General features: G+C 42.0%; 1 protein-coding gene and 1 long non-coding RNA gene across 2 annotated transcripts; one reads left to right on the forward strand and one right to left on the reverse strand.

Annotated features, from left to right (window-relative positions):
• Positions 1-195: 195 nt before the first annotated feature.
• On the reverse strand, positions 196-25,846 carry PIWIL1 (piwi like RNA-mediated gene silencing 1). The gene is made up of 22 exons (XM_082204130.1): positions 25,739-25,846; positions 24,986-25,114; positions 23,178-23,276; positions 22,175-22,295; positions 20,730-20,855; positions 20,219-20,433; positions 19,653-19,774; positions 18,851-18,931; positions 14,649-14,846; positions 13,229-13,340; positions 11,342-11,468; positions 10,127-10,244; positions 9,873-9,987; positions 9,532-9,719; positions 9,116-9,188; positions 8,366-8,566; positions 7,411-7,514; positions 7,082-7,152; positions 4,758-4,911; positions 4,353-4,478; positions 1,958-2,105; positions 196-591 (listed from the first exon to the last, which is right to left on the reverse strand). The coding sequence occupies exons 3-22, from the start codon at positions 23,256-23,258 to the stop codon at positions 475-477; spliced, it is 2,598 nt and encodes an 865-aa protein (XP_082060256.1). The 5' UTR covers positions 23,259-23,276; positions 24,986-25,114; positions 25,739-25,846; the 3' UTR covers positions 196-474.
• Positions 2,798-4,027, forward strand: LOC309521578. The gene is made up of 2 exons (XR_014214733.1): positions 2,798-2,849; positions 2,891-4,027. It is a non-coding gene; the product is annotated as an uncharacterized lncRNA (long non-coding RNA).
• Positions 25,847-26,958: the final 1,112 nt, after the last annotated feature.

Below are 26,958 nucleotides of genomic sequence, written 5' to 3' on the forward strand. Positions count from 1 at the left end.
AAAACTGCGGACAAACACCGGCTCCCTTGGCCTGTAAAGCGAGATGAGCGCTGCAACCCCAGAGTCGGTCACGACTGAACCTAATGGTCAGGGGTCCCTTTACTATTTAATGAAGAAACAATTGAGGACTTATCTTTTATTTAAACTTACTGTGTTCACTCATCCTCCGGAATGAAAAGTACCAATAAATTCAGATTAATGTGTTAACAGTTTATTGAAATGGAAATATATGGTTCTTTAGGAAGAACCATGTTCAAAAAACCAAGTACACTTTATCAAACAAAACATTAACTAAAAATTCATCTTGCTGAAGTCACAAGTAATAGCTTCACATAATACTAAGTGAAACAGCATAGCATGATGAAACAAGTGGTTGTTTTTTTAAGCTCCACATTCAAGACATCTCTAAAGGGGAGAAAAATGTCTACGATACAAGTTATCTTCCCATACTGTTCTTCATCTTCTCCTGTAAGATCACAAGTAATAGAGATTTTCTGACAGCGACAAGTTAGGTTCCCTGTGTATGCTCTGACCCACAAGGAAAGCCAGCTTGTGGGCATATTGGCAGGGAGCAGGAACTCTAATAACCCCCTATGGAGAAAACAAACACATTACAGGAGGCAGGTACAGCAAGCTGGTGCCCTCCTCTTAGGCACATCACAAGGTAAAAGTTGCACTTTCAAGGGACAAATATGTTGAAGAGACAGGGCCTAAGATAGCACAATTATCATTAAAATGTATATCTCATTTAAGCTGCCTCCTCCATTCCTCCTTAATGGAAATCTACCCAGAAATCTCCTTTCTGCTGCCCTCACCAACAGAAGTTAAAAATCAACAAGAATCTAAATAAATATTCTATTGAGAATGTGGCAGAGAGGTGGGACCAAGTCTCTCATGTCTCCTCTCAAAAGAATGACTGGAGAAATGTTTTACTTTCAAAGGACCTTCTTAATGAGAAATGTCATTTGGCCCCATCTGGAGAAATGCCATTTGGTCCCAATGGATTTATGCTCATGGCTACAATGTACTACTGATGCTGGGTAATATGATTTTGTGATGGCCCTTGTGTGAGGTTCTGCAAGTAAGCAGATTTTAATACATTCTCATCAGTGGCATTCAATCTACCAAAGCCACCCATAACAGGATTTCTGAGCTATTTTGCATGCCACAATAAGCTAGTCTTAAAACTGCAGCTTAGCCATCAATGTATCTCTGACATGCTATGCAGGTCCCCAGGCAGCTTTCTCTTGGTTTATTTCTGACTTACTGTTCACAGATTGAAACAAACTGTGGTCTAGGTTCAGATTAGATTATAAGACTCATTTGGTGGGAGGAGCAGAACGGAATGGAGCCACATGCATGATTCTATCAGGCTTTAAAGGAAACTGTCTTATGACATGTAAAGAATCACCTCAACAGGATGCAATTATAGTTAGGTGGGCTTCTTCAAGCCAGTTTTCTGCTTCAGACACAGACAAACTGTATTAATGTGTTAAGCAAAAGCAGCATTCATGGTAAGGGAACACTTGAACAAATTCAGCTAGCTTGCTTGTCTACTTAACAATTTGGATACCCTCTGCCCCGTATTTCTGCCTCCTCACCCCACCTCATTTAGAATTTTATTGATTCTTAAGGAATCGACTAGCAGGCAGAAATGCTAATAAGCCTTACAAAAACCAAGTTGCATTACCAATTCTCTTTCTACCCCGAATGGATGATTGTGGCAGAAGAGCCCACAAGAAGCTTTTTGTTGGAACTCACATCTGTTCTCAAATGTATTGGAGCAAAGCAGAACAGAACTAAAAGTAGAAAGTTACTCCTCCCCAAGCATCCAGAGCAAAGATTCTGAACCTGATTTGCAGAAACCCTGCTTATTAGAGGACCTGGGAGGAGTTAACTCATTTGAGGATATCATCATCTGCTGAGAGAGAAGCATATTTATTGTACATATACTTACTGGCCAGTTGTAATACATATGGCAGAGCTTGTATGTTAGCCTCTGCATGTAGTCCGGCTTCAGCGCACTATTGTCATAGATTACATTGTAGTGGGTTGGTGCAACACTGCCAGTTCTCACAGACTGACTCACAATAAAGAAATCATACCTTTAATAGAAGAAAATTACAATTCAGAATGGAATTCCAAACAAGTGCAAGTGAAGGAGCACATGCTATGAGGGGAGAAACTTTGTGCTAGCCATCAGGCAATGGCTTTTTCCACCTGCCTTGCCCCACCCTTCAGCCTTAAGAGCCTTCGCAAGGGAGCTGTTTCTAGAGGAAGGAACTGTGAGGGGGGAGAGACTGTTTGCCATCAGTGTGTGGTTGGTTTCACCCCACCTCCAGCCTGAGGAACCTTCAGAGGAGTAGCCGCCATAGGCATTGTGTGTCTTTTAATGAGCTGAACAGAAAGAAAGGTTATGAGGCATAGGGATGGGGAATGTGTGTGCATGAATTTTTGTTTTTTGGTTGCTATTTTGCTACTGTTTTTATATTGTTTTAGAGATTATAAGTGCTGTATTGATTTGTTAATCATATAATATGACTTTGCCTTAATTGTGATGTTCAACTTATTTTTTAGTTGTTTTGTTAATAGTGTTTTATAGATTGCAATTGTTTAATTGATGACTTGTTATTCTATATGATTCTGTATTTGTAATGTTCAGGTTATTTACTGTTTAAGCTGCTTTGTAATTCATTTGAATGAAAAGTGGCATAATGAATCAAATGAAATCACCTTGAACTGGATTGCCCTGAATTCATATAGGGCAAGTAACTTGGGAGCACCCCACCGACAAAAAAAATAATGCTGCACACACTTTCCTAGGTTTTGATTAATCTATACCAAACATAGTGTGTGGGATGTTCTGCAACTGCAGAACCAATGGCTCAAGTTGAGCATAGCAAGTATCTAGAATTGTTGGGTGCTTTCCCAAGTGCACCCTTTGATTTAGCACTTTCATCTTAAGTCCACTCAAGGTAAATACAAGTCAGAGGAGTAATCCATTGTATTCATTCATACATACATTCTCACACTGAAGTAACAGTTGTTTACAATAAACTGTATTTCACTGTGGATGTACAGAGAATCCCAGAATCTCATCACTCAATACTTAGTTGTCTCATGGGATGAGAGAGAGGCAGCATCTCTCACTCCTGCTTGCTCTCTAGCTTCCTGAATGGGGGCAGGAGCCCTTGTGCCAACCAAGGTACATTTAGAAGGCAGTGGCAGGGAGCAGGTCCGAAGGAGCACTAGGTTGAGGCATGAAAGGAGGAAGGGAAAGTTCAGGTGGTGTGCTGAATTATAGCAAACTTGTTACAGCAAGACAGGGAGGAGACCAGAAGGAAAAATATACTGTATATGGAGAGCAGATTGTGGTGGCAAGAAGACCTGATATAATGGCAACTGTGCCAAAGGCATCAAAACAGACTGGGCTGAGACTCCCTGGCAAGCCTGAAGCAGTTTGGCCCCAGGAGCAAGTTGCTGAGATTGTGGGGGAAGGAGATTTTCCTCTGAGAGATTAATAGGCCACATAGATCAACAAAGTCAATTTTCTCACCCACTGTGCTGGAGTCCACAGAAGAAAGCAGCTTCTGGGTCTCCCCATCTCTGCAGTGGCTGAATTGAGGAGGGAACTTGCCATGCACGGAGCAATGGCGGGATAATGTGCAGCCTTGCCTTTGCTCCTCCACAGCCATGGAAGTGTTCAGCCTTGGTGTAACGGGCAAAGAGGCAGTGAATGAAGCAGGCATGCCATCACACGAGACAAAAGCCTCCAGACTGGGAGGACGGACCTTCGCCCAGCTCCCCGAGTTCTCAAAATGGCAATGAATGGCCCACAATTATGGCTGCCTGGGTGCTGCTAAGTGCTGCCCCTTGCTTAAAATGCAGATTATGCTTCCCTTGTCTATGTTAAAAGAGCTTCTGACTCCAGACCCAGAAAAGAGCACAGAGAGGAAAAGAAAGGAAAGAAAGCAGAGTTAAAAAATTTAAAGGGATTGTGATTTTTCAAAGGTGGATAAGGAGAAGGAATGCAACGGAAGAAAAGTATAAGGTAAAGAATAGCAATAGAGAGGGAAACTCCAGAAAACATGTTGATCTGAGCCGAGAAAGGAAACAATGATCCTCAACAAGAAGGGGAAAGTCTTCTGTTGAAGTTCTGGGTGTTTCTTGCCTCTGAACTGCAAGGCAGAGAACACGGCCTACTTGGAGACCTCTGGCATCCACAGAAGAACTGGCTATTTCCCAGTCAAGAACCTTAGCAAGAATACTGGTTATTAACAAGGATTTGGCAAAAGCAATCCAGACAACAGCTCAACAATCTTCCATATGCACAAAGTTTACTTGCAACTTACCATTCTGGTCTGGTAACTTCCAAATCAATAACTGTGCCAGGAGGTGGATTCTGAAGTCTTCCACCAAGCTGAGCAAAGAATCTTGTATTCACACGCTTCTTCACCACTATCACTGTTAGTTTGGGACTTGAGAAGATCACATAAAAAGTTTATATACAGTTACTACTTTGAATTAAAACAGTACGTTAAGAAACCTACTCTAATATGGTGGCAATTAAGTACAGCAGAAACACTTTTACCAGGTAGTGGAAGGCTATGCTAGACCAATGAGAAGTGGTTCAATAAAGCCATCTCATTTACCCATTTGATATTCAGGTATGCCAGATGGCATCACCAAGCTTACCTTTTATGGAGCCATTGCATGTGATTAACCATGACATGATCATGTTGGATCATGTAACTTACTTGTAGTCCTGCCCAACAGCTTTCAAGCACTCCAGAAATTGAGGAACTTCATAGTTAACCAAGGTTTTCAGTTGACCATCTCCAACACCATCTCGATACACAATAATGCGAGAAGGCATGTGGTTGTTGTAGGTATACCAAGTCCTTAAAGCAGCTTTAGGAGAAAACATCAGTGCATCAATTTACTACTAATGTTATTCCCTTTGGCCGCCAACACACCATTAAATTAAAAAAGCAGTCTGACTGTTTTTAGCCCCTCCCCTCCAGATGTCAAGCTTAGTAAAAATGGTTTCCTTCATACTCTTGTGTTTTGAATGGAAGCAATTCATCTTTTTCACAGGAATAAATTAACTGTCAACCCTGCTAAGACAACTTCCCATTAAATTGAATTTTATAAGCAAGCTTGTTATAAATCAGTTTGTTATATAGCAATTTGCCTGGTTAAAGGATTACTTTTAATTTATAAAATATTAGTAGAAATGGAAGGATCAAGAAGATCAATTAAAAGAGGTGTGGGGAAAGGAGACAACAGGGCAGATAGTCAAAGCTGGGGGAAAATATGGGAGAAACGTACATTGAAAATGTTGTCTATAAGAAGAAATTTATTATAAATTAGTTTGGAGATGGTATTTAATACCAGTCAGATTAAATCAAATAAGCAAGGAATATTTGGTGTTATGTTGGAGGGGATGCCAGGAAACTGGGAATTATGTTCACATGTGGTGGGGGTATAAATATGTACATTTTGGGGGGGGGGCAAAGGTTGTTTAAAGAGATAACAGAAATCATGGGGTTAAAAGCTGACCAAAAGTTCAGAGGTTGCATTATTATCAATTTACATTGGGTGGAAGGTTCATAGACTATGAAGGACTTGCTCGCAAATTTATTGACAGCTGCACGAATTATTATAGCTAGGAAGTGGAAGGGGCAAGGTGAATATAAAATGGAAGAATGGTATAAAGAAGTATTAATGATAAATTAACATGTGCCATTAAAGTAAGATGGGGAATATGCAGGAGAAATGATTTTGAGAAGGTATGGACAGCGTTACAATGAAAAGGGCTCAAACCATTGCAAGAGGTGTTGAAATTTGGGGAGGTTGGATAGTTACAATGGAATGGTCTTGGGTGGGGTGCACATTTTTACTATTTATGATTATTACCGTATTTTTCGCCCCATAGGACGCACTGGCCCATAGGACGCACCAAGTTTTTTTGGGGGGGGAAATAAAGAAAAAAAATCCCCCCCAGGCGCTTGTGGGGCTGGCAGCGGGGAGAAGCGCTCTTCTCCCCACCGCCAGCCTTCAGACCAGGTCCGGGGACAGCGGGAAGACGCGCTGCGCCTCCCCGCTGTCCCCGGAGATTGCGGGGCTGGCGGCAGGGAGAAGCACATGTCTTCCCGCCATCAGCCTCCAAACCACATCGGGAGACAGCGGGATGGTGGCGTTCTGCCTCCCCACTGTCCCCCGACCTTGTGGGGCTGGCGCTGGGGCTCTCCTGAAGCCTGGAGAGCGAGAGGGGTCGGTGCGCACCGACCCCTCTCGCTCTCCAGGCTTCAGTGAAAGCCTGCATTCGCCCCATAGGACGCACACACATTTCCCCTTCATTTTTGGAGGGGGAAAAGTGTGTCCTATAGGGCGAAAAATACGGTACTTTGTCAAAATAAATAGGCAAATTAAAAATAAAATAAAGGAATGCTTTTTAAGTTTCATCTTAAGCCCTATACTAAGCACTCCAATTTGTGTAAATTTAAAAAATATTTGGGCATGACCCAATCAAAGATAAAACACCAAGTCCTACTGATATTTGTGAAGGCAAAACATATGCTCATCTCTCCCAGTGAAGGTAATGGAATTCAAAAGTATCCATTTATTAACAGAAAGATAAGCTTTATTTACACCAGGCATAGGCAAACTCTGGCCTGCCAGATGTTTGGGACTACAATTCCCATTATCCCTGACCACTGGTCCTGTTAGCTAGGGATGATGGGAACTGTAGTCCCAAACATCTGAAGGGCCAGAGTTTGCCTATGCCTGATTTACACCATCCCCACCCCACTCCCAGTTGTATTTGCATTAGGAAAACTGCATGAAACAAGGATAAACAACTCCCAGCTGCCACTGAGTGCGGAGTGGAGAGCTCTGACATGCTTTCAAGAGCAATGGGCTATTGGTTGTGCCACCAAAGGCACCATCAGCAGATTGGGGCATGGGGCTTTACAAACAGCTTGGCAAACCTGATCAGACCCATGGTTACCGATTCATCAGTCCCTTAAAAAAAAATAGGGAAAATGACACAAAGCAGTTCTTAAGTATTTAAGTTTACCTTGCAAGCATACTTTAAGTCCATCTACAAGTTCTTGTCCACGATCTTGAAGGACACAGCGTGAATACCAACTGTTGTGAAAAAAGAAAATGCTTCAGCCAAAATAAATTTTCCTCGTCATTACTGTGACAGCAGCCAAGTACCTGAAGTCTCTGTATGATAACAACTGAATTTGACTATATTACAAAGTAGAAAGTGTGTGCAGCACAAGCCAGGCAGCTGAGAAAGTTCACGTAATGCTTTTGATTTCTCCGATAAATTGCCTTTTCATAAAGAAAACTAAAAAGCAAAGTGCTGCAATTAAGAAAACAACAACTTCAGATTTTTACCGTGTCATTCCCTGATTCAGGCTTGCAACAAATCCTGCAATTGACCTCCGGCCAGCTGTGGTGTCATGGTAACAGTCAATTCCCACAATCATGAGTTGTTTCAGCTTGAAAAATATTAGAGAAACAGAGTGAGCTACAAACTCAAAAATCCAAGTTTCCAATATATTAAAAATTAGCTTTTGCACTAAACAGTTATGGGAGCTATCCAAGAGTCATACTCTGATCTCAAAGGGCACAGTACTAGCTAGTTGGATATCCTCTTAAATTCCTATCAGTCTGACCCAATCTCAATCTACTGATACAAAATAAAATAAAAAAATTCCTTCCAGTAGCACCTACTACTAATAGTAGAATTTGCTGATGTGTTTACAGTGACTGTTGTAAGTCCATTAAGGCGAGTATCATATTTGAAGGTTTCTACATAAAACCAAAGCTTCTTATTCAGTCTACAAGAAAGTATTTATTAGCAACTGAAGGGTTTTTTAGTATGGATGTGCAGCGGCTTTGAACGAATACTGAACCAATGTGAGTTGTGTTCTAAGCCTAAGGTATGCATGCTTCAAAGGCAAACAAGTGCATTTGGGCAGGGGGAAGGGGGAGAAGACACTTCTACAGTTCTTCCTTTTTCTCTCTTTCACATGGTGCTAGCACTTTTAAACTGTACAAGCTTTTAAACTGCAATCCCAAATCAATTCCAGCCTTTGTTACTGTGTGGGCTGTTTCGGACGACTCCCCAGTTCCCTTTTATCCTGATAGTAGAGAAACAAAGCAAGAAGCTAGGTTAAACAGATCACAAAGTCAACAGGAAAAGTCAAAGTGGAATTACGAAGAAATTGGGTTTAAAGAAAAAAACTTCATAAGCCAATCTAAGCACATTCAGTATTTATGTGCAGGCATTTGACAATACTAACAAATGGAATGAAGTAAACAATCATACTTGAAAAGAACTACTTACTGGTATCTCAACACTCCAGAGCTCCCCACCCATTTTACAGTTCATCTGTAAAGCAATTTTTGTGGCTATGGCCATTACTGTCTGGGGTTTACTCAATGTCCGAGCGAGCACACATTGGCTTGGAGTGGGACAATCGGTACACAAGTATTTCTTGATTGCATCATACTTGTCTTTACGGTTACTGGAGAGGAGGCAAACCACCTTTTTTAAAAAAAATGAAAGAAAAATTTCAATATATCACAATTACTATTGAAATGTTTTCTATCTTCTGGCATGCTTAAGCTACAGTGTTCTACGTAACTAGGGCCAGTTGGCCAACCTGCATGTCTTCCAGCAGCATACTGATGTGTAGGACCACAATGGTGGCCTTCCACAACCGGATGGAATAATCAGGAATGCTCAGCATGCACAGCCCAAAATATGGAATGGCAGGTCTCTGCAACGCGCTCTGTAACCTGCCTATTGATGATGGTTCTGGAAACCTTCATCATCCTAGGCTCCCACATTGTACCAGATAACAAGGAATCTGTACATCTCAAGTCCTTGGTGCAGCAAACATAGACCCAAAAGCCTCCCTGGATGACAAGTCTGGTGAACTGGTTTTGGGAATTAGCGAATGCCAATGCATCTTTTGTTCAAATAAACCAACAAAAGGAAATTCAATTTAAGCTTTTACTAGCATGATTCAGAGAATCTACAGCCACCACACCATGTTTCAGCATTATATCTTCTAAATCACTAAATACATACCATCTTTGTATCTGAATCAACTTTTTGCTTCAAAGTTCTCAAATATGCTTCTGTTCTGTCCTCTACTTCAATCCTACAAAAAAGGCCATGTTTTACTGTACTTTATTCAGCAGCACGTATTCTAATTTAAGAAACTCAATAGCAATGAATCCCTATTATTTTAATAGTGCATACAGTGCCTAAGAATGCCAGACTCCACAGAAACTCTCAATTTCCAAAAGATAAAACAAATTTTAGGTGTTCTAGATGGTATTGCAAATTCTCCTGAACATTCCTATGGTTTCAAAGTAGTTTATTGGAAATTCTGACAAATTACTGTGAGTACAAATTTTCTTGATTTAACCATCCTAGTACAGTACAATTTCTGAAATAAAGCCATATAGTTTCCAGATAGTAAGTGTCTATATGGTACTTACATCATTGCCTTGTTCATCTGTATACCCATTGCTGGTGTGACTTTGAAAAGATTCTGTACTAATGCATTAGCTGCATCATAATTTCTCCGTGTGTAGATTAACAGCCAGTTATCCAAAGGCTTTACACTGATTAGAGATACTCCCCTGGTTTCTTTAGACCAGTCTGCAAGTTGTGGATTGTAGTCAAACTGAATCAGAGAAGATTCCAAAGTAATCATCCAGCATGAACATAAATCCAAGTCTTAAAACATTTTTTCTTGAGCAACACATGTTGCTTGATGAGAATAATCTGTTCTGGCTATATTTTAAAATGCATTAAATGAAGTAAAAGGTTAACATACCACTTTCCCTCCTTGATGGATCTTTTCTGACTGAACAACTCGTCCCGAAAAGGAAAGCAAGTTGGATTCAAAACTTAAGCCCCAATCATGAAGTTCTTTCTGGACATTATCATCTCTATTTAGATATATAAAATAAAAGAACACTGGAGTTACATTATTTGTGCTAATCTCTTTTTCTGGGAAATAGCAGGCTTATGTTTCTTAGTAAATCAACACTGTGCAACTATTATCTGAATATGATTTAAGTAACGTACTTGTTAATGTAATCAATGAGCCTTCCAACTTCACGCATTCTCTGGTCTGGGGCAAGTCTTGTATGAACAGACAAGTCTTTCATAACGGTAAAATCACTTCGCATTTTATCGGTTAAGCCTACAAATATGAAAAAGCTTATTTAAGGCAAAATGTCACATAGAATAGGGCTACCATATGTCCCCAGTTCCTGGGGACAGTCCCCGGTTTCGCAAATCTGTCTCTGGACAAATTCCTTCCCTGGAATGCCCCCAGATTTGCAAATCTGTCCCCGGGAAACATGACAGCAGCAGCCTCAGTTGGCTCTGGCTGGCTTCAGGAGCTTCTCACTGTAGCACACAAGACACAACATATGGGGACTTCCAGCGAGGAAAAATGGCGGATGCCACAGCAGCAAGCAGCTTCTGAAGCCAGCCAGAACCAACTGTGCTACCAGGCTGGCTCCGGTCTGCTGACTGCTGCTGCCACTGCCAAAGGGAAACCGGGGACGTCAGGCGGTACAGATCTCCTGCCCCCTTTGTTTTGACTTATCGGGGGAGGCTCGGGAGTTGCGGCCGGCCAACCGTTGCCCAGTTTTTTAAAAACTCTGCACATTGTTGTTTCACAGGGTGCAAAAGGAGGGCTTTGCACCTTGCCTGGTAGAGAAACAGTGCCTTGTGCCCCTCCTGGGCAATGCCCACCCGCCCACGACTCCCGAGCCTCTCTCGATCTGTCAAAACAAAGGGGTAAGGGGGCAGATCAGCGGGGAAGGCTCGGGATATGCATGTGTGCTTGGGCCCAGGGTCTTTTGCCTCTCCATCCCCACTACTGACTCCTTGTTGCTACTCAGCTTCAAAAGAAAGAAAGTGCCCCCAGATTCATTGAAAAAAATCTGGTAGCCATAACACAGAAACTACTCTTTCTTATCCGAATATACAGCTAGGCAATACTTAACTAAATTCAGTTCTCCCTGTGCCATGTGCTCGAACCCCCCCCCAGCACCTCATTTATTATCGAACTGCTACAAATGTAACTAAGATTCCTGTGAAAGAGTGTTAATGTGAAGAACCCTATCAGCACTACATTCATGGTTTAGCTACCAGAACTATGCTGAGTGGTGTCAACAGTACAAGGTATGACTGTACTCCAAAGTAAAAATTAGTCTTGATCCAGAATATTAACAAAAATACTGAGATGCAGATAACATGACAGAAAGCTTACTTTTAATTGTAATATACCTGTAAGGTAGCAAAGTTCGGGAACAAGTATGGCTGGACCTGCCATGACACCTCCTGGGCCTGTCTTCCTCTTCGGCTGACTCACCAAAAGTGGTTGATTCAGGTCTTTGATTTCTTGGCTATATTGCTGTATTAAAAGCACATCATCTAGAATTTAGTTTTGCAAAACTTTTTGACTATGAAGTCAGAAGGAGCTGTGTCACATGGAGAGATGCAGGTTCCACAATATCATAAATATGGCCAACGGAAGATGCTAGCAGCTGCAACACTTCTGAACACAGAACATAATGCTAGGACCCACTGAGTGGCATGCCACAATGGAAAAAAGAAAATTAGTTTCACATCCTTTAAATAATAGAACAGGCCTATTTTTAAAAAAACAACTCTTCCCTCCCCAAACTAGCCTTGCAGTGTAAACTTTTGCAGGGTGCCCTATATGGCAGAAAATGCGTGGAGCTAGATCACCTGGCAAGTTCCAACACAATGGACTGTGCTTGGTTTTAATACATTGTGATCTGCCCCGAGCCTCTGGAATGGAGCAGAATATAAAGTTCAAGTAAAAAACAACAACAGCCACCACCCACCAAGTGTCTGTACAAGCTATAGTGTTGTGAGTGGGGCGAACCCCCTAAATGCTAGAAATTAGTAAATGGAAGAATTTTGATTATTTGAGTATTGAAGGAATGACTGCAGACCAGAGGAAAAACACAAAGCTTTCTTTCCAAGTCAGGGCCTCACCTGGGACAGAGGTTGTTAATATGACAAAAGGTGTTGATAGCCCATCTAATAGGAAACCTGAGCCCGGGCAGACAAGATTGCCAGGCTAACTGGGCGTGAGGTGACAAGAAAAGATTGTTTTGAGCATAGTGTGTGGGGTAGACTGGAGAACAAACATTGAGATCCATCTTGGCTGAAGGCTAGCTAGGAGTGATGCCTTTGGCTCCAGTGCTATGGGGAACAAACCCTGCCTGAGATGACCATGCTGTACATTCTGGGCTCCCTCTATGCAGAATGAAGGTGTAAATATGTGAATAAATCAGTTCTTAAAGCTATGACATCTCTGCTGCACCTTCAATTCTTGAGCAGAAACCCTGAGTACATGGAGCGCCCTGGAATCTTGCTACTGCTTGGCAGAGAGTGGGGGGTAGCACCCAATTTTTGTAACAATAGTAATAAACTCCCTACAGCCACTAAAGTAAGTTCTGCAAATACTGGAGATGCTCAGCATATTCATAAAAAATACATCATTTGTGGATGTACAGGTAAGGACCAGAGTGGGGCTTATGAAAAAGCAGCAACCCTGCAATATAGTTTCACTCATCTCATGTCCCAACATGATACTGAGCCCCACATCTGCCAGGGGCAGCCAATGGCAAAGAACAGGAGCAGTGAAACAACACATTTCAGAGCAAAGACAGGAACACCAAGCTGCCATTTTTAGTGTCAACCCTATAGTTTTTGTAATTTGTTATTTCGCCCTGACTGGAAGCCTACCAATACTTTACGTCACCAATAATTACATAAAGGGAGACAAGGGGATGAGTGAGATGAAACAGATCCGCCTGTACAGGAGGCAGAAAAAGGACTTGGGGTCTCTACAGAGGCAAGGCAATCTACTGAATACAGAGAATATAGAAGTCCACACCCCTTTTTTCCACTCAAAATTCTTTCTGGATTCTAACAAACAGTAGCAAAAGACATGCCTTTGGGGTCACAAGTATTTGCCTACAGTTCAAGATCCATATCTTTAAATAGCTAAGTTCACTGTACTATTTAACTGGTAAAAAGAAAGACAAAAACAATGAGTACTTTTTGCAAATCTTAACTTTAGAAAAGCTAATGAGAAGGTTCAACACAGTGGAAGCCATACCAGTGGAAGTATCATACCATTTTGTAGTAGTCCATAAAGCTGATTTCAGTTCCATCTCCCTTCTTAAAGGAAGCTTGGGGATTGGAATCCCAATCAATGTCATCAACTCGGTATGTTTTGTTGTTATATCTGGCAAATTTTTGAAATGTTGTTAATCTAGCTTCCTTTGTGATTTCAGCATAAAACATTGTACAAAAAAATTTAACAATACTAAATGACCCGGTCTCAGACAGGAAACTGCCTTAGCATAACAGGAAAAGAGACATGGTGATACTTTCAGGCCCCCCAACTCAATTTGAAATAAAGCCTCTCTCAGTTGATTGTTTTATCCAAGTGCTGGAGAAAAGAAAAAGGATATTGTCAGAACATTTAAAACTCCTATCAAATACTTGCCCAAATCTGAAATAGAGAGGAACTCTGAAGAGAAACCCCTACAACAAGCAGACAAACTTCCTTGATTTGCAGAAAAGCCCTGGAGCAAGTAGGAGGTAGCCCATCTTGAAAGCCCTCTTTTATGAATGCTGAATTTATATTAATTCAGCAGGATAGGGGAGATTTATGGCAGAAAGAGCATTTCAGGTCAACATTCCATTCCAGGGATAAGCAAAGTGCCCACAAAGGGGTAAAACATTATCCCTTACAATCGCTAAATTAAGTCGCTTTATTTGAAGTCAGATTTTTTCATTCAGAGGGCAATAGTAACTTTCTGCCTTTTGCTTACAGTAGAATACCGTATTTCTCGCCCTATAAGACGCACTTATTCCCCTCCAAAATTGAAGGGGAAATGTGTGTGCGTCCTATGGGGTGAATGCAGGCTTCAGGAAGCTATCCGCTAGCTGTGGGAGACCCAGCTCTCCCAGGGCTAGCGGAGAGCTTGCCGGCACCCAGAAGCTTGGGGCGCGCTGAGCTCCGCACGCCCCAAGCTTCGGGCTTAGCACAGCGCACCTGGGGGGGAAATAATTTTTCCCCTTTATTTCCCCCCCAAAAAACTAGGTGCGTCCTATGGGGCGAAAAATACGGTATACTTCAATCAGCCCTGCATCAACATTACCAGAACTCTGCTAAAAAGCCTTCAGGGGGCAGAAGACTAAGTCAGGGAAGCAAGCAATGATATACCTTGCAATGTATGCACATGCTAAACACTATTTTTGTTCCTTTAAGAGAAACAGTTATTTAGATTTTGGACCAGTAATACTCTTTTAAGTGCTTTCAACTATGTGCTCTTTAGCAAACTGTTCACTGCTTTCAAATATACTGTGCTAAAATAAGTAGGAACAGTGGAAACCCAACTAAAGCAATCCTATCCATTTATTAACAGCAACCAACTTTCTAAACACAATCTAGACAACAGGTACTGCAAGCATGGCTACAATTCCCTTCTGTGAGATCAGGTGTAAGTAAACCCCCCCCCCCCGCAAATGATCAAACAAATCTTACCTTGTAAGAACAATCAAGCCAACCAGTTCTTTAGCACATATTTCCCTGAACCGCTGTTCTCCCACCTGCTCATACAGGGAATACATAAAATCCAGAACAGTTTCACTCCTGAGAACTTTGTGGCTCACATCTGTGCACAACATGATACTTGTTTCGTATTGCAGAATGGAAGTTGTAAAACCTGGCCAAATCATCAACCTGCCATACAGACAGAGGACAGAAAGTCATATCACAAATTGCCATTCAGTGGCCTCGTTTGCAAGAGATGCTTTGTTTGATTGAACCCTGCTCAGTAAGTCAAGTATGGTTTGTTTACAGTTAACAGATCACAATCTGCTTATGTACTATACTCTGGTTTAACTATGGTATGGTTTTACATAGGAACCAGGCCAACACTTTGAGAATACAACTGGACATTTTTAGGAGAAGCTATTCATTTACAGTTACAATCATGCTTTGTAGAATCTGCAACTTAACAAAAAGAAACACAGTTCCAAAGGTCATAAAGTCAAAGATGCTTTCCTGATTTCTGAAATTCTAAATCTTCAAAATTTTATCTGAAAACGTATCATCCTCTTTCAAAATAAATGACAAGGCAGGTTGCAACATACAAAACACAATAAAACCTGCCTTTGACAGAATTAAAAACAAATAAAACATCAGTAGATGCTGGTTGGTTTAAATTAAAATTCAAAGTGCAGTGCTGTTTTCAAAAAGTACATGAAAGGAGGCAGAGACAACTCCTGCTCAACGTCTACTGGCAGGGAGTTCCACAGGGCAGACTCTGCCCCACTGAAGGCACACTAAAAGCCAATCAAACCTCAGAGGCACAAGGAGCCACTCTAAGTGCCAAAGGTGACATATTAAGGGATCAGGTGTTCCTTAAGGAACTTCTGGCCTAAGCTGTTTAGGGCTTTGTGAATTAACACAAGCCCTTGAACCAGCCAAAAGCAAATTGGCAACCAGTGCAGCTCACTCAGCAGTGGACTAAGATGTTGCCAGTAATCTGCTCCTGTAACCAGTTTGCCTGCTGCTTTATTATGCTCTAGCTGCAGCTCTCTGATGAAATACAAGAGCAGCCCCACATAAACCAAATTACAATAGAGCATTGAAGTTACCCTGCATGGCCCCACCATGGTCAGGCTGTTGAGATCCAGGAATGGCTGCAGCTGGAATACCAGATGCAGCTGGTAAAAAAGCACCCCAGGCCACAAAATTCACTTGGACCTCTAGTGGAAGAGATGGAAACATGGTAAGAAGTACCCTCAGACTGCATACCTGCTCCTTTAAAGGAAGCACACCATCCAGAAGAGGCAATTGACCCAACTCCTGGACATAGTAACCAGCTACCCAGAAAGTCTATCTTTCCAGGACCCAAGCTGTTTAACTGACCCTCAACCAGTCCATCTGTCCAGGGCTTGCAAACCTTCTCCTGACACAGATGTAATGAGAAATAGTCTGATATCTACAGCATACTAATGATAACTTGCTCCAAAACTCCTAATGACCCCTCCTAACAGCCTCATATTGATGTTGAATAGCACTGGGGACAAAATAGTGCTCTGTTGAACCCCACTGCAAAACACCAGGGACTCTCCCAGTGCAACACTTCATTCCCAACCCTGCAGTTAGGAACAGAGCCACCATAGGAGATGCCCATCCCACCTATTTTATTTATTGAATTTATCTACTGCCCTACATACAGAGGTCTCAGGGCAGTACACAGAATAAAATCAAAATACACAATCAAAATGACAACAACTCAATAAAAAGGTCATCCATCAGGGTAACCAAGGTTGATTCAGTCCCAAACTCATGTCTGAACACAAACTGGCAATGATCCAGATACAGTTAATCCCATGCAGGAATGTCTGCAGTTCTTCCACTCGAAAAAAGAGAAATGCCCCAATAATCACCATATCCTGAAGGTACACTTGCCTGCTTCCAACAGAGACATGTTCAAACATTTCCACAAATAATTTTCTAAATAGGCTCAAATAGAAAATCCTGCGACCCACATACAGCACACATCTTTGCAGTCAGCACTGTTTTCTAACTGCTAATAGGAAAAAGATTGAAATACATTCCTTTGGAAATGCATTTCTAAAAAGTAAACATGCAGTCCACCATGTGCAATGGCGACCATTTATCTTTGTTGCAAGCAGACAATAAAAGACAAGTGCACACCTAACTCTAGCCATAGATCCTTGCAAAAGTAACTTCCACCCTTACCAATTATCTCATGCACAACAGTGAAGAGTTCTATCTCAGTGGCTCTTGAGTCACACAGTACTACATGTGCAGATGTTGGACATAAAAGTTCAGAGCTGGAACTGTGTGAAAGCCTCACTGCTTTGAAGCAGGCAGAAAGGAGAAGCTCATCACTGTAGACCAAGAAGCACAGCAAATGGGAGGAGTAATAACCTACTCCACTTTCAGCAATGGGAGTCATTCAGAAGAGGCTGATGAAAAAGCTGTATTATCGCAGTGTTCCCCAACCTGTGGGGTGCAACCTGCAAGTGGGTCATTGGCTTCTTCAGTTAATCCAAAATGATCATTGCCTTTAAATGGTATGGTGAATATCTTAGAACTTAGTTTCATTTGCATATTATAACGCTGTATTTAAACTGGTAATCTAATATCAGAAATACTTAAATCTTCAATTTTAACACTTGGAAACTGCTTTCTGACAGCACACCCAGTGGAGGTTCACAAGATGTTCAGAACTGTTTTGAGCAGGAGTGCCAATAGTTCCACAGCCCGGGGTCGTGGGTGCCATGCAGCATGAATGGCCCTGGCACCAAAATTTGTGGGTGCCTGGCCCCTTCATGGGGAATTTTGTGGGTACTTGGGCCTCAGGGAGTTGGCACCTATGGTTTTGAGTGGCTATTACATCTTGCTTCTAATGTGCAGGCACCAAAGGCATCCCATCCCTATTACAACAAAAAGTTATAAGAGGTAAGTGTGAAACCAACAGCTGCCGAAGAACTACGGTCCACAATACATGTGACAATAAATCAATGGGTCACCCAAGGCAATTTGCCAAGGCAATTGGATTTGTTGGTCACCATACAAAAATGGTTGGGAACCACATGACCTTATCTACAAAACGTAACAAAGCAAAAACAGCTGTTGGTCTATGCTACATATTACTGTGCAAAGTACACTATATAAAATTTAAGTACAGTGGTGCCCCGCAAGACAAATGCCTCGCAAGACGAAAAACCCGCTAGATGAAAGGGTTTTCCGTTTTTGCGTTGCTTCACTAGATGAATTTCCCTATGGGCTTGCTTTGCAAGACGAAAAAGTCTTGCGAGTCTTGCCATTTTTTTTGGCTCCCCCCTTTTTCTAAGCCGCTAATAGCCTTTTAGCCGCTAAGCCTTTAACAGCCGCTAATCCGCTAACAGCGCTAATCCGCTAATAGGGTTGCTTCGCAAGACGAAAAAACCGCTAGACGAAGAGACTCGCGGAACGGATTATTTTCGTCTTGCGAGGCACCACTGTACAGGATATCAAAAAATTACGACATTATCCAAAATACCGTATTTTTCGCCCTGTAGGACGCACTTTTTCCCCTCCAAAAATGAAGGGGAAATGTGTGTGCGTCCTATGGGGCGAATGCAGGCTTTCCCAGGCTTCCTGCAGCTCTGCGCCACCCTCCGGATCCCGGCGCGGGGCTCCGGAGGGTGGCGCAGAGCTGCCTGCGTTCCAGGGCTTCTTGCAGCTCCACGCCACCCTCCCGATCCCAGCGCGAAGCCGCGTGGGGCTCCGGAGGGTGGCGCGGAGCTGCCTGCGCTCCAGGGCTTCTTGCAGTTCCACGCCACCCTCCGGATCCCGGCGCAAAGCCACGCGGGGCTCCGGAGGGTAGCGCAGAGCTGCCTGCATTCCGAAGCCTGGTGCGCGCTGAAGAGTGCACCTGGGCTTCGCGCACCTCTCCGCAAGCCTGGGGAGACCGGCGTGGCTCCCTAGGCTTGCAGATAGCAGGCTGTTCTGGGGGCTGGGGAAGCTCGGGCTTCCCCCGCGCCTGGGGATGGGAAATTTTTTTTCCTTTATCCCCCCCCCCCCAAAAAAAAATTGGTGTGTCCTATGGGGCGAAAAATACGGTAGGTATGAAACACAATAAACTGTTCAGTAGAGTAAAAATTGGCTGACCTGAAAATCTGATACAAGAGCACCAAAACATTTAAGCCCTATTTAATTACCTGTGCTTGGGAATACTGATTGGGTCACTTGGATTGTAATAATTTCGTCCAATTTGCTGCAAATTCATTATTTTCAGTAGCCTGGAAAAAAAATATTTGGGAGTGGTTAGATAGTAAACAGTGCTACCAATCCACAGCATAGCACCTAAAATATAGGTTCTGCCATGGTTTGGCTTAGGTCTTTCCACAAGTCTCTCTTGAACATTTATAGAAAAGAACACCTCAGTTCTGTTTAAGTACTTCTTATGTGGCAAGTCAGATTTATATAGATTTTACATAGACAACAACTCTTAACATCATCCGCACAACCATTTCCTTCCAACCACACACTGGTATGGAGAACCTGAAAGGTAGCAACAGCAATAAGTTTTGTTGAGGAGCATGACACTAATAGCAAAAATCCACAAAACATGTGGTTGTCAAGTGCACTACTGCCAGAAAATGGAGAGACAGCTAAAGCAGCCCACTCCCTTCTCACTCTGGAGAACAATGAAGAGCAACTATGCCCTGAAGAAGCTAGCATCAACTGAGCAGGGGTTCTTTCAATACACTGTCACTGTAAAGCAAGCATGATAAAAACTAGGTGATTTTGTATGGCCATGCCTAGAGAAGCAAATAGGAAAAACTCACTCCACTCAGTAGAGCAGAGTATTTCAGAGTAATTAAGCTAGCTGACTTACAGTGCATTAAAAAATCTGGCTCACCACAAACAGAAGACCAATATGAGCTATCAAAATAAACATACTGCTGTCCCATCACTAGCATTACTTTCTTTCACAGGAAATCAACACTGAAAGCCAACCTTCTAAAAATAATGTTGTAAAACTGTAGGCATGTAGGTGAAGTAGATGGCAACTCATTGGTTAAAGTGATTGTAATCTTCACAGTCTCTCCTTGTCGGGTCTGACTAAACACTTCAGAAACCTGAGAATATTAAGTGACAAGTTAAATATCTTAAGATTTTGCTTTACATCAAGGGAACAGACAGATCAAACCCTTAAGAGTGGTTGTTGCCAATTTGGTGCCTGTGCCCACAGAGTCCCTTCCTGGTACTCACAGGATACCTTCCTTACCTACCTCCCAGCAAAATTAGACCTCAAAGAAGCATTCTATTACTGTTTGCCTGGTTTTAGTGGACATGTGGTGCTCATAAGTTTCTCTAGTTTGCAAATGTGTTCACAGCATAAACCAATAAAGCACCCAGCAGCAAATGGAATACAGATCTCAAGCCATTTGAGCTTGTTGCTATGACCACCCTGAACTTCAGGGCCAAGGTGAAAAGCACACATAACGTAGAAGATGTAGTGTGGCTACTGTGTTAGAAAGTTTAGGCACAACTAGATTTTAAGAACTTTAGAGCCACCATACCTTGTTTTCCAGTTTCTTTGGCAAGAACAAAATTGTCCCATCAAAAGCATGTGTCCGCCCAATTAGGTCCTCGTGCTGAAACAGCAAAGCTGAACGAAGACGCCGGGCTTCCATTTGTGGATTGTAGTCAATGTGGTATTGGAACAAGGCCCATTGCGGACGAGAAGTCAGCCGAAAATGGTTTGTGCTTAATTTTATCAGAGTACCTGAAGCACCTGAAAAAGGCATCCAGCTGCTATCAGCCATCTCTTGCTAGCAGAGAAGTTAGTAGTCATAGAACAGAACTCCAAGAGCCCCACCGGAATTTAATACAGGCATGGTGAGCCTTGGACTCCCTTTCCTCCCCCTCCCACACTGGCCTTCATTTAGCTTTCTCTGCCACCTTGGAAATTTAAATAGTGGTTTGGGAGTTCAACAGAGCAGCTGCTAAATTAGAAAGGAATACAGCATCCTTATTTATTATTGCGTAGTACTTATAATTTACACATTCGTATGCTTTAGAATCGTGTACCTGTTTTAGAGTCTTTAACATGTGCCATTGACTGACGAGTATTTACGCCAAGGTCATGGAAGTCTCTGCGGCGTCCACCTCTTTCTCCCAATGACATTTCTTGAAAACCAGCTGAAATCTGAAGTTCTGCAATTTTGGGAGGAACCATCATGACTTGCACTTGTTTAGCCCCCTTCCCCCCCCCCCCCAAGTATCAGCAAGAAATTTCGGTCAGCTAAATCTTAACACTGCATCTCTTGGCAACCCAGAGTTGATGAAACAACCTTGATGGCAGAAAGTGAGGAGGAATTAAAGAACCTTTTAATGAGGGTGAAAGAGGAGAGTGCAAAATATGGTTTGAAGCTCAACACCAAAAAAACAAAGATCATGGCCACTGGTCCCATCACCTCCTGGCAAATAGAAGGGGAAGAAATGGAGGCAGTGAGAGATTTTACTTTCTTGGGTTCCATGATCACTGCAGATGGTGACAGCAGCCACGAAATTAAAAGACACCTGCTTCTTGAGAGAAAAGCAATGACAAACCTAGACAGCATCTTAAAAAGCAGAGACATCACCTTGCCAACAAAGGTCCGTATAGTTAAAGCTATGGTTTTCCCAGTAGTGATGTATGGAAGTGAGAGCTGGACCATAAAGAAGGCTGATCGCCGAAGAATTGATGCGAATTATGGTGCTGGAGGAGACTCTTGAGAGTCCCATGGACTGCAAGAAGATCAAACCTATCTATTCTGAAGGAAATCAGCCCTGAGTGCTCACTGGAAGGACAGATCCTGAAGCTGAGACTCCAATACTTTGGCCACCTCATGAGAAGAGAAGACTCCCTGGAAAAGACCCTGATGTCGGGAAAGATGGAGGGCACAAGGAGAAGGGGAAGACAGAGGACGAGATGGTTGGATAGTGTTCTCGAAACTACCAGTATGAGTCTGACCAAACTGCGGGAGGCAGTGGAAGACAGGAGTGCCTGGCGTGCTCTGGTCCATGGGGTCACAAAGAGTAGGACACGACTAAACAACAACAACAACAACAACAAGGTTAGAGATAGCCCACAGTACCAACACTACTTCCAACACTACCTGAAGCAAAGGGAGAAGTTTTTCAATAAGTGCTTGGGGTAGTACCAGACAATGTTGAAACTGAAGCATAGATATATAAGCACTGCACACAAATGATTATGTGGTTAGGACTGCAAGATTATAATTTTAACTCTTGTATTATATAAATATTGTAAAATAAATAAAATAACTTGTTTTATTTCCACATTTCATAAACTCTCAGCAGTAAATCTTCCTTCTCATAGGAAATCCAAACAGGCAGTATCACAGCAGAAAACAGAAAAAGCTAAATGCTAATTAACTGAAACTTCTTGAAATCTAATGCTAATCCAAACAGCAACATAATATGGAGACAACAGGCTCTTTTGAACAACAGTGGTCTTCTGCTGCACTTACCTTGCGATCTTGGTGCAACAGGTCCTCTTTTTTGCCGCCCACGCCCAATTAGTTCTCCTTCAGCTGGTGGCTCAGCTTCAGGTTGCTGAGCTGCAGTTTGCATATAGGTAGGTGCCTGAACCTAGATAATTCAATAACAATTAGAAAAGAATGCTGGCCACTCACCATGAATATCCAAGGTGAAAGAGGCATCCAGATATGACTCAACTCCTAAAACTGCCCATGACAGGGAGATTTGTGGGTTATAAAAGGTTAGGTGGTTGTTCTAGGTGAAAAAGACTCTGCTCAAAGTTCCAGACAGGCCCCAATCTTTAGAGACAGTGAGGAGACTTGAGTACCAACAGCTGCCTGTGATACTATGGCTTCTGAACTGGCAAGAAGGCTCCTTCCTGCTCTTGTGCAGAGGGACTCATGGAGACCCACCCGCTTCCAATAATATGGCCAGCAATCTGGACACAAGGAATGAACCTCCTAGAAAACCTTTTGTGAAGGACCTGCAGTGGCCAACAAGCCAGCAGAAACAATGGTATTAAACCCACTCCCCACAAATCCAACCAGTCTACCTCTTCTTCTTTTGCTGTCCCTGAGGGTTGACCTTTGGCCACTAGCAACCACGCCAGACAACAAAAGGGAAGGAAAAACATTGTGGAAGGTATGAGGATGACATACAAAGATCCTTTACAAAAAAAGAGGAAAGCCAGAGAAGGAAGTGTAACTCTGAAAATCTGAGTATCATTTCTTACTAAGCTTATGTCACCTGAGTTATTGAACACCTTATCAAAGCCCACAAATGGAAAATAAAAACACATGTGTTGACTCTTGGGCACAAAGTCAAAGCTGTGCAAGACATTACTGGAATAGTTTCAGTGGGCTATTTTTATTAACCATCCAATGACTTTTAAAGAAGTTTTAAAGAAAACTCAAAGCAATGGAATATAAAACTATGCATGAATCAACACTCCCTATATCTAAATATCCAATCCTTAAGCTTTTAAACACTCACCATAGGTACTCCTACTGTAGGCGTAGCAGTCTCCTGGCCACGGGCCCTTCCCCTTGCTCTGGCTCTGGCTCTACCAGACATGGTCGCTCAAGTAACAAGCTGCAATTATTAAACGAAATGCACACATTTTGATTCTCTCGTATTCCAATAAGGTAAAAAATTATCCACCAGCATTCAAGCTAAAGCCACACTGGCTCATTCTAATTTCTGGACAACAAATGGGAAAGTCTTTGAGCACTATTAGAAGATGCTCAAAGAATCCTTTATTAACTCCATTGCAACTCTCCCTTCCCACCATGCAACTTCTAAGCTTGCTTTTCACCCACTATTCTTCAGATCTTTCATCTTCAATCCCATCCCCATGCTGCCTACTTCCTTTTCGCAACCCCCTGTACACTCCATTTCCACCTTCACTTTTTCTATTGCCTTTCTTTTTTCAACTCTCCCCTGCACACCTTTCTCATTACCCCTCCCCTGCTATTCCACAGCCCACTTTGCACACACAAACCATGATTATATTTTTTTTTTATTTCTGCATGCTTTTAAGATGAATAGACTCCTAAGAGCAAGCTTGTCAGTTAGCTCATTCAGTTAGTGAAGGTTATGTTCAGTTGACAGACGCTGCACATACAAGGGTGTTTGCTTGTTAATAAAAATATCTAAATTACTACACTAAATCGGGAATATCATGCTAATGATAGCACATGGTACCAGGAGTGAAACATATTATGTATAGGTTCATGTCCTTCCTTTCTCACAAGGCATCTGAGAAATGGGAGAAGTATTGAGTAAAACAAGAAGGGAAGCGCACAAAGGGAAACGGCTGTTTTAAACAATGGCAGAATTTTGAGTAAAGGTTGCTTTTTTAAAAGAAACACGATTAAACAAAGCAAAATAGCAGCAATGGGTACAACTCAGAAGCTAATACAGCTGGGCGACATCTGGTTTTCAACATCGTGATATATCACCAGCTTAACATCATGATATACTGATATGTCACACTGTCTGAAATAAGGATGGAGCTATGTAGAAGCATTGGATGGTTTTGCGATTTTTCCCTCATTGTGATTTTTGCAGAGCGCATGCACACACACTATGATTCACAATATATTGCCAGGTCAAATTATGAAACCAGTATCACTAAAAGGACTTCAAACTAGTTTTGGGCAATATATCATCCAGCCCTAGAAGCTAACACCAAAAAGCTTACACAATTCCTGTGTAAGCTCCCATTCTCCCCTTCTCGTTTTACTCAAACCTCTGCCACTGCTGAAAATTGCCACTTGCCAACCTATCAATCCGTGCTTTACTCAAACTTCTGCTGCTGTTTAAAATTGTCATTTTCCTCCGCAATGAAACCAAGCAGGCTGCCAGAGGGACATAATTCTAACATCCTTCTTCTGCCGAGCCCCCAGCAGGCTAGCAATTTCTTATCTAAACTAGCAACTTTTGGAAGCTAATTTAGCAGGCTGTGAGGCTTCAAAGTAAAATTCACTGGAATTTATAGCAACCACTAGATACAGATATGCTTAGCTCTAAGACACTGTGTCCCGTGGGGCTTATAAAATTCTATTTTAAGGCTCCCATTATTTAGAATTAAGCCATATTTAACTCAAGGAAACTCCCTTTCATGTAGAAATGAGTGCACTTATACCTCTGACCAAAAAGGCTTGGGGTTATCACTGCTTTGGTATGAAGATCATAACCTTCATTTTACACAAGTTAGATTAAATGGAAACAGCACATGGGGAACTGTACCGCCCCCCCCCCACAAAGTCCACAAGGGAGATCTTACCCCAACAACTTACCCTATGCCACACAAAGGAGGTGCTTCCCACAGCTGCCAGCTCACCACACCTCCACTCCCCAAAACCTAACTCACAGGATTGTTGCAAGGATAAAATGGAGAAAAGCAGCACGTACACCACCTTGAGCTCCTTTTGAGAAAAGGGAGAATATAAATTAAATTTTCAGATAAAATTAACATTAAAAAGTTTACTCCAGACCTGTTGCTACCTTTTTCTGGATTTCTGACTCATTTCTTCCTCCTTTCCTACTTTTCTCCTCACTCCACGTTCTCCACTCACCCCCCTCTCCTTTCTGTATTCTTATTTTTACATACATTTCCCAACCCCTCTTCAACTGCTGTGCTATTCACTCACTAGTTTGAATGCAATATCAGACATAGACACAAGTAAGTGCAGCTGTAGAATATGTATTATATGCTTGTTATATTTAATATCATAAAGTTCTGTTTTTAGGGATAAAGCAACAGCAACAAGTAGTTTCTTTATTGTGTAGCCAACTACAGTAAAGGTATATACACACTTCCATCTCCTCCATGTTTCCCATGCATGGTTTACAACAAATGAGAATCCATGGAAAACCTGAATTGCCATTTGTTGCACTTCAGCTCTAAAGAGCAGGTTTTCATGGTGAAAGTCATGAGCAAGAGAAGTCACACATGGAGCAAAAGGTAAGCCCTGTAATAAGTAATCTGTTGAAATCAAAGGACCTACGTTAACCATGCCTTACTTAAGTGTGCTGATTTCAATACTTACTTTTAAGAGGAAAGATAGATGGTTACTGATGAATCTACTGTGAACTCACAAACTCAAGTCAGGTGTGCTGTATAAATTCAATACAATCTTTTTGTTTTGTCACTTTGGAATGATCCTAGAAAAGAGTTGGCCAGATATATTGTAAAATCCAAATAATATATTAAATTATATCCCATCCTAGACTTTGAATGAATTGCAGAATACAAACTAAATAAAAAATGTATATTAAATTACTGGGACACACAGCATCTTCGATACAGTGGTACCTCGCAAGACGAATGCCTCGCAAGACAGAAAACTCGCAAAACGAAAGGGTTTTTGGTTTTTTGAGTTGCTTCGCAAGACGATTTTCCCTATGGGCTTGCTTTGCAAGACGGAAACGTCTTGCAAGTTTGTTTACTTTTTCTTAAAACCGTTAATACAGTTGCGACTTGACTTCGAGGAGCAACTCATAGCACGCGGTGTGGTAGCCTTTTTTGAGGTTTTTGAAGACTTTGGTGATTTTTGAAGCTTTTCCAAAACTTTTCCGACACTGTGCTTTGCAAGACGAAAAAAACCGCAAGACGAAAAAACTCGCGGAACGAATTAATTTTGTCTTGCGAGGCACCACTATCACAAGCACACATGCATGGGCTATGCCCAACTAACATCAATTTAAGACTAGACCCACCAAAATTAATGGGTCAAGGTTAAATCCAGAGCAGATGCAATGAAATCAATAAACATGACTAACACTGGATGTACTTCCGTGATTGCAGTTTACCTGAGAATAAGTCCCATCAAACCTCCTTTTGAGTACACATGTAAATGACCCAAACAGACAAAATACACACTGCTATTACTGTGCAATGTTTTCATTTAAAAAACCCTACAGTATTATGGAATAAAAGTTTGCTTGTATTTGTAACATAAACTCAAGAGTAGATACATGGACATGTATCCAATTTTAATCATACTCAACAGTAGACCTACAGAAACCGATAATCATGACTAATTGTAATAGTATGCCAAACTGAGATCAATGAGAAGCTACAGTGAAGGGAAAAAATATTTGATCCCCTGCTAAATTTGCCCGTTTGCCCTCTGACGAAGAAATGACCAGTCCATAATTTTATTGGTACGACCCCAAGAACACCATCCCCACTGTCAAACATGGAGGGGGACATATGCTTTGGGAGTGTTTTTCTGCTAAGGGGACAGGACACCTTCACCGAATCGAA

The sequence above is a fragment of the Podarcis vaucheri genome (assembly GCF_965113315.1).
Source record: "Podarcis vaucheri genome assembly, chromosome: 16".
Lineage (NCBI taxonomy): Eukaryota > Metazoa > Chordata > Lepidosauria > Squamata > Lacertidae > Podarcis > Podarcis vaucheri.

Excerpts from the sequence above, each read along its gene's own strand:
- PIWIL1 (XM_082204130.1), bottom strand. The coding sequence starts at position 23,258 with ATGTCTGGTAGAGCCAGAGCCAGAGCAAGGGGAAGGGCCCGTGGCCAG. Across the intron at positions 19,775-20,218 it reads CAAAGAAACTGGAAAACAAG|GTTTCTGAAGTGTTTAGTCA; the intron begins GTATGGTGGCTC and ends TAATATTCTCAG. Across the intron at positions 14,847-18,850 it reads ATCAGTATTCCCAAGCACAG|GTTGATGATTTGGCCAGGTT; the intron begins GTAATTAAATAG and ends TCTGTATGGCAG.